The 8,200-nt window shown below is 48.3% G+C and overlaps 1 protein-coding gene across 1 annotated transcript in view; it reads right to left on the bottom strand.

Annotated features, from left to right (window-relative positions):
- The window catches only part of PARVA (parvin alpha), an 88,178-nt gene extending 80,413 nt beyond the window's left edge, over positions 1–7,765 (bottom strand). Inside the window, exon 1 of the mRNA XM_073578362.1 lies at positions 7,450–7,765. Within this exon, the coding sequence (XP_073434463.1) occupies positions 7,450–7,585 (136 nt within the window). The 5' untranslated portion in view covers positions 7,586–7,765. The remainder of the gene's footprint in view (positions 1–7,449) is intronic.
- Positions 7,766–8,200: the final 435 nt, after the last annotated feature.

Raw genomic sequence — 8,200 nt, forward strand, 5'->3', positions numbered from 1 at the left:
TACTATTCAGCAGTTTTATAAATCTGATCGCAACTTGGCTTCGTGCATGTAAGAAATAATTCCTCCGACTGTAACTTCTAAAAAGATATTGAAAAACACAAAGCGGTTCAGAGGCCAAATAAAGGCATGGGGCTGCAAGCAGAGAACACTGATAAGGGGCATAAAAGTCCCAGGTGACATCTCGTACCCTTATCACTTGTAGAGTGCATCGTTATTCCACACCTCTGCGCGGAGTCTCCTCTGGCGCTCCTGTTGTCTGTTATTGCCTGCAGCGTTAATGTCACATCGACGGCACTGCAGCCAATTGGCGAGTTCAGCGGCTCTGCGAGAATTAACGGCGCAAGGCACCGAGCTGATTGACTGCGAAGTTACCACCATGTCTTAAGCGATGTACACTGCTCAAAAAAAATTAAGGGAACACTTAAACAACAGAATCTAACTCCAAGTAAATCAAACTTCTGTGAAATCAAACCGCCCACTTAGGAAGCAACACTGATACTTGCACGTCTTCATTAGCAAAAATGAATTCGCTTTTCAAGCTGCACACAGGAGCTTGCAATTCAAGAGCTCTGCTGCTTGCTCATGAATTATAAGCTTGGTTTCCACCACGCAATATTAATATCGTGGATTAATACTCCTCTACACAACATATTCCTATGATGAAGTGTCTGGAATGGAATTTGTGATGTGACCTCAATCATGTGGGGCGACTATGAACTCACCCACAGCTGGAAACCCTAATACTACAGAAGATTCCTTGCAGGGTGATGTGAGGGAAAACCCACTAGTGACAGCCACAATGTAGTCATCTACACACACATGAAGGGCACCAAGAAAGCAAAACAGACATCCTGGTATAGACAGAGGTTAAAGTGTAGTGATCAAACATACCCAGTACTGTGCAAAAGTTTTAGGCTGGAAAACAAATGTTGCAAAGTAATAGAAGTGTTACTAGTTTTTGTTTTTTTTTTGTTTGTTTTTTTTTATCAAATGCCACAAATGATGGGACCATCTTTTGCCTTCGAAACAATCAATCCTTCAAGGTGAATTTGCACACAGTTTCTCAAGGAACTCAGCGGAAAAGTTGTTCTAAACAATTTGGAGAACTAACCACAGATCTTCTGGGGATGTAGGCATGTCCAAACCTTTATGTGTCTTCATAGAATTCCACACAAACTTTGTGTTTAGATCAGAGCTCTGTGGGGGCCATATCATCACTTCCCGGATTCCTTGGTCTTTTTTCATATCACAAGTTCTACACCGTGGCAAGACAGAGTACAGCAACAAGACATATTCTGCATCAGCAAGGTGTATCCCAGGCAAGGATTTCAAGATGTGTTCTTTAAGCTTATTTGAAGAATGAAGAAATGGGCAACACAAATGAGCTTAGACTCAATGCTTGTCCAAGGAGACTAAGTGCAGCAAATGAAACACTGGCGGACACAGCCAGCAGAGGACCCCTGTGCAAGAACAATATACAGTATGTGCTCTTTGCAGCCCAATAGCTCTTCATTATGAGGAACTTCCCCTGCTTGCTTTGGATGCGGTTGTAGCCCCCTTACTTCTTGGGCTCTTGTGCAGCCACACAGGTTGTACTAATGATATGTCCGCAACTGAGATGAAAAGCAAATCGTGCTTACTTTCCTTCAAACTGTAAGATGTCCAGCAGTGCCATCAACTCAGAACTAGCAGCAACCAGCGAGTCCCTGCGACACCCATATACTGTTTGGGGAAATCTGTCCAGAAAAGATAAATTGTGGAAGAATTGCGGCCAAAAGCCATACCGATGCGATGGAAACAAGGCCAAGTAACTTAATGATAAAAAAAAAAAAAACACACTAGACAGTATGTAACAGTAGGGGGCAAAATATCAACAGGAAATGAAAAAAAAAAACCTAAAACAAATCATTTTATTGGCTAGGGATTAAAATTCTGAAAAAAGTGCACTAGCATGAACTTACAAGGGCTGCTATCTTGCTTATGAGAGAGCAAATATTGACCCCGTTTTCATGGTATCTGTGACTAGTTTCCCTATATATTTGTCACATCTCTGTTTTCGGAATACCAGGGGCTCCTTCTCTGTCACTAATGTTAGTGGAGCCTTAGCAATCCCAGCTCTCCGGATTATTTCTGAGCGTCAAGACGCCATGGCCATGTACCTTGCTGAACGCATGAATCAGCCCTATATTTGTCCCCTACCTCACCTAGGGAAGTGGAGAGTAATAGTGAATATATATACACAAAGCAGACTAACAGGGGAGGACATACAGGGATAAATGAAAATATCAAACAAATATGCACTCACAGGCAACAGAAAGGAACACTGGGGAGAAAAGGAAGAAAAACCAAATAGGAGAAGAGGATTTTCACTCAGCTTAAAAAACCAAGCACCAGTCACAGATCAACACTGCAAATGCCTCTACTAACAACTGACTCATCCATTCCTCACCAGGCAGTAGAAGATTAACACTGGCAATCCAGATTGCCAGAGACGAGTATATATAGGAGAGGGGAGCGGCCAATACTCAACAGCTGAGATCATCCAAGCAGGAAAGCTTCAAAGACTCTAAGCTGTACAGTTTAACTGCTTAACAATGTAGGAATGCGTGAAATCAGATGCTGAGGTCTTCTGGCCCCTCTCTGTCGCAGTAAACCCATGACAATGCGCTGCTTTTGAGGTATATACTCTGCACTCTTCATGTATGTGTCTATGTATACTGTAGTTTTCGGACTATAAGACACGCTTCTTCCCCCAAATTTTTTTTAGGGGAAAATGGGGGTGCGTCTTAGAGTCGAAATATACTTACAAATGCTGAGGCAGCAGCGCTCTGTGCTGGGGCGGTGGTGGCTCTCTTTGCTGCGTGGGGGCTCTGCCAACATTTTGTCAAAGCCCGGAGGCCCCCCGCAGCTCCATAGCTGCAATGCGGTGGCCTCCGAGAAAATGGCCGCTGGGGGCAGCGCATGCCGAGATTCAGATCTGACAAAATGCCAGCGGAGCCCCCCCACGCAGCACAGAGAGCCGCCGCCCCCCCAGCACAGAGAGCTGCTGCCGCACCAGCCTGGGATCGAATTTCCTGGAGGCCACCGCACCAGCCTGGACCACCGAACAACCTCTGTGACCAATCCTGCACCTGTACCGATCCACCCTGGTAAGCTGAATTCGGACTGTAAGACGGACCCCCATTTGACACTAATTTTTTTCCCCCATTTTCTTTTTGAAAATTTGGTGTGCGTCTTATAGTCCAAAAAATACGGTATGTATATATATTTTTTAATCAAAATTTAATGCATATACAATAAAACATGTTTTAGTGAGGTTTTGTTTGCTTTTTACAAGTGATTCGATTATGCATAAAAATATAGGAATTGGGGCGCAGAAGAAATGACCTCAGGTGCTCTGAATTGATGAGTCAAATTGAAAATATTGTCTATGAGAAGGCAGTTTGCTACTAAAGAGCTGGAGAGTGGCACAATAAGGAGGCAGTGACGCACAATGGAGGGTCCTGGGCTGCATTTCCCAAAATGGTGTCCTTAATACTGAGAAATACAGTCAATTCTCCAAGATGTTTGGAACAACCTCCTGCTGAGTTCCTTCAAAAACTGTGTGCAAGGGACGAGTACCTAGAAGAGTTGATGCTTTATTACGGTTTTAAATCAGAGCTTACGCAAAGTATTGAATAGTGTAAGACTACACTATTAAAATGTACTGTTTAAACGGGTCTAACCCCATTACTGTGCCTGGAGAACAATAGTACCAGGAGCTACCAAAAGTCGGGGAGCCACATACTGATGACCTAAGAGCCACACTAGGCACAAGTGCATAGGTGGGACACACTTTGCTAGACCCACATACTCTGCAAATGTGTATGATTCTTACCAGCAACACTTGTAGGGGTTGTTCCTTATACATGACTGGTAGTTCCCTGGAAAAATGTATATTAATACCTTTTTTTTTTTTCACTTCACTTCACATAGGAGAAAATCTGATACCTTATGTACAGCATCATGGAATCAATGGTGCTATATAAATAATAATAATAGTGACACTGATTAGAATAATTGGTCAGTTTTTCTCGTATGTTGAGAAATTGGTCGTGTGAATATACTCTTGCTCTGAATCAGACTCGTGTTTCAATTTTCTATTTTTTTTTATTAGTGGAATGTTATTGATTTATTCTTTAGAACTGATGTAATATATGTACACAGTGACTGCACCAGCAGAATAGTGAGTGCAGCTCTGGAGTATAATACAGGATGTAACTCAGGATCAGTAATGTAATGTATGTACACAGTGACTGCACCAGCAGAATAGTGAGTGCAGCTCTGGAGTATAATACAGGATGTAACTCAGGATCAGTAATGTAATGTATGTACACAGTGACTGCACCAGCAGAATAGAGAGTGGAGCTCTGGGGTATAATACAGGATGTAACTCAGGATCAGTAATGTAATGTATGTACACAGTGACTGCACCAGCAGAATAGTGAGTGCAGCTCTGGAGTATAATACAGGATGTAACTCAGGATCAGTAATGTAATTTATGTACACAGTGACTGCACCAGCAGAATAGTGAGTGCAGCTCTGGAGTATAATACAGGATGTAACTCAGGATCAGTAATGTAATGTATGTACTGTAGGGATTCAACTCGCTCAGGAGCCACGGGAATAAATCAGGAGGCACGTTCCTTTAACAGTTCATAGGGTTTATTGCTCCATAACCCATAAGCAGCACATAACACAATGAATAGCCTTTAGCTCAGGCAAAAACAAAGCACAAGTGTCCATGATTTCAGGCTCAGTCCTGGAGCCTCCGCAAACACAGGAGGCTTATCCCTCTTCGCATACAGCCAATATCCACAGGCCTCACCGGGTCAGTAGCCTCAGCACGTGGTCTTCAGGAAGATAGCACACCTTCCTCTACATAGGCCTGCCGGGACCTTCCACATGGCCCAATCAGATCCATGCGCTCTCTCCCATGTGACCGGACCTCAGGTACCTTATATGGTCCATAACCACACCCACAGGTGATCACATGGCTATGACCTCACTAAAGGTCCTATTACACACAGCCACACATATACTTTATTATGACTCTTAAACACACCCCTGGGTGGGTTTGTAGGTAACCAGGCATGCCCATCTCTCTAGTTACCTGGAGACTTCTCCCTTATACATTGAAGCAACACCTCAGCAATATCATTGCTGAACAACACATAAGTCTCCATCCCAAAGCCACCCACTTTGGGACACATAATGGCCATTCCGTATTCTGCCATTCATCCTTTCTCCTGGGACATCCACACAGCGCCCCCTAGAGGACTCAGTGGTTACTACACCACAGTACACAGTGACTGCACCAACAGAATAGTGAGTGCAGCTCTGAAGCATAATATAGGATGTAACTCAGGATCAGTAATGTATGTACACAGTCACTGCGCCAGCAGAATAGTGAGTGCAACTCTGGGGTATAATACAGGATGTAACTCAGGATCAGTAATGTAATGTATGTACACAGTGACTGCACCAGCAGAATAGTGAGTGCAGCTCTGGAGTATAATACAGGATGTAACTCATGATCAGTAATGTAACGTATGTAGCCTTAGGCCATGTGCACATGTTGCGGAATCTGCTGCGGATCCGCAGCGTTTCTGGCCCTGCGGGTCCGTAGCAGTTTCTGCTGCGTTGTACAGTACCATTGTTTTCAATGGTAAACTGAAAAACGCTGTGCACATGCTGTGGATTTTTCCGTGCGGATTTGCTGCGGGATACAATCCGCAGCGTGTCAATTCTTTGTGCGGATTTCGCTGCGATTTCACACCTTATCCATTATGAGGTGTGAAACCGCAGGCTAATCCGCAGATAAACCGCAGGACTTTTGACCTGCGGATTTTTCCAAATCCGCGCGGAAAAATCCGTAGCACTTCAAACTTCGTGTGCACATGGCCTAATACTGGAGGTAACTCAGGATCAGCAGGAAAGAAAAATTGTATTTATAAAGTGACTATGTCGATTATCGGAATAAACACTGCGTGTAAAGGGAAGCCTGAACATACAGTAAATAGAGAAATATTTATGGTTTCTACAAGATCCACAATTTGTGTAATATAATATATACACCTGTGGACACATTTCCTACAGTGACAGTCTTTTCTGGCACAGACACAGGTGATCGGCTGCAGTCTGTGGATTTTCTTTGCACTTGTGTCCAGACCAGGGAGCGGCTGCCCTGGAGCCATGGAGGCTGCACATTCCTTCACTCTCAGGGGATGTTGGAGCAGAGCTCAGTGCAGCGTTTGCCTGATGCTCCCAGGTGGGTGTCACTTTGCTGAGATGAAGACCACCGAGATTCCCAAGCCTATGTCTCCCAGCACAGTGGATATACTGCAATGCTCTGCAGCTAGGAGCAGGGGGGGGGGGATGTGCTGCAGGCAGGAGCACGGGGGGGGGGATGTGCTGCAGGCAGGAGCACGGGGGGGGGGATGTGCTGCAGGCAGGAGCACGGGGGGGGGGATGTGCTGCAGGCAGGAGCAGGGGGGGATGTGCTGCAGGCAGGAGCAGGGGGGGGGGATGTGCTGCAGGCAGGAGCAGGGGGGGGGGATGTGCTGCAGGCAGGAGCAGGGGGGGGGATGTGCTGCAGGCAGGAGCAGGGGGGGGGGATGTGCTGCAGGCAGGAGCAGGGGGGGGGGATGTGCTGCAGGCAGGAGCAGGGGGGGGGATGTGCTGCAGGCAGGAGCAGGGGGGGGGATGTGCTGCAGGCAGGAGCAGGGGGGGGGATGTGCTGCAGGCAGGAGCAGGGGGGGGGATGTGCTGCAGGCAGGAGCAGGGGGGGGGGATGTGCTGCAGGCAGGAGCAGGGGGGGGGGATGTGCTGCAGGCAGGAGCAGGGGGGGGGGGATGTGCTGCAGGCAGGAGGGGGATGTGCTGCAGGCAGGAGGGGGATGTGCTGCAGGCAGGAGGGGGATGTGCTGCAGGCAGGAGGGGGATGTGCTGCAGGCAGGAGGGGGATGTGCTGCAGACAGGAGGGGGATGTGCTGCAGACAGGAGGGGGATGTGCTGCAGACAGGAGGGGGATGTGCTGCAGGCAGGAGCGGGGGGGATATGTGCTGCAGGCAGGAGCGGGGGGGATATGTGCTGCAGGCAGGAGCGGGGGGGGATGTGCTGCAGGCAGGAGCAGGGGGGGGGGGATGTGCCGCAGGCAGGAGCAGGGGGGGGATATGTGCTGCAGGCAGGAGCAGGTGGGGGGGATGTGCTGCAGGCAGGAGCAGGGGGGGATATGTGCTGCAGGCAGGAGCAGGGGGGGGGGGATGTGCCGCAGGCAGGAGCAGGGGGGGGGATATGTGCTGCAGGCAGGAGCGGGGGGGATGTGCTGCAGGCAGGAGCAGGGGGGGGGGAATGTGCCGCAGGCAGGGGCTGCTCTGCTTTATACTCTTACATTGTAGCAGCTTCTTACCTTCTTTGGCTTTTTTCCTTCTGGCTAAAGTTCCTCCGAGTTTTCCCAGGAAGGAGTCGTCTTTCTTCCTGGACGGGGGTGACTTGGGGGTCGGTGATTTGGGGGTAGAGGGAGACTTTTGGGGGGACGTGGCCATGTTTGCTGGGTGGCTGCAGGGAGGGGAGGCTCTGCTGCCAGCGGAAGCGGAATTATTCCAGCAATGTCAGGAGCAGCTCCCTCCTCCCAGTGCTCCCAGTGCTGAATCTGGTGGGACAGGGCTGATGGATGCAGCTGGGCGATGAGCTGCAGCCCCCAAACACAGGGATGGATCCATCCGCCTCTTCTATCACTTCCATATAAACCAATCCACCCGGTGCAGGGATTCCACACTGTTCTCCCCCAGTGATTGCAACCCCCCTCTGTGATCCAGTGGAAACCAGCCCCCCCCATCCCAAAACTCCCCCAAGTACACGGACCTGTCACTGGCAGACTTTACCTGCTGGACAGGTGATTGCCCTTTTCCAGACTCCCCTCCACAGGCAGGAGCACAGCTTGTCAGGGGCATCACTGGAGTTGAATTGCTGCAGTTTCACCCCTGGTGTGGAGATCTGCTGCACATCTGGGCTTTTCTGGGCTGAGCACACATTTGTTGTGGATTTTCCCCATTGATTCAATGTAGAAGTCTGTGTGGCAAAGTTTGCTACAGGTAATGCGCAAGGGGAAATGTATTTTTCTGTTCTTCATTACAGAGTGATCTATTCCACGTGTTTAT

This window comes from Dendrobates tinctorius, unplaced genomic scaffold, assembly GCF_039654945.1.
Source record: "Dendrobates tinctorius isolate UK_male_01 unplaced genomic scaffold, ASM3965494v1 ptg000059l, whole genome shotgun sequence".
Taxonomy (NCBI): Eukaryota; Metazoa; Chordata; class Amphibia; order Anura; family Dendrobatidae; genus Dendrobates; species Dendrobates tinctorius.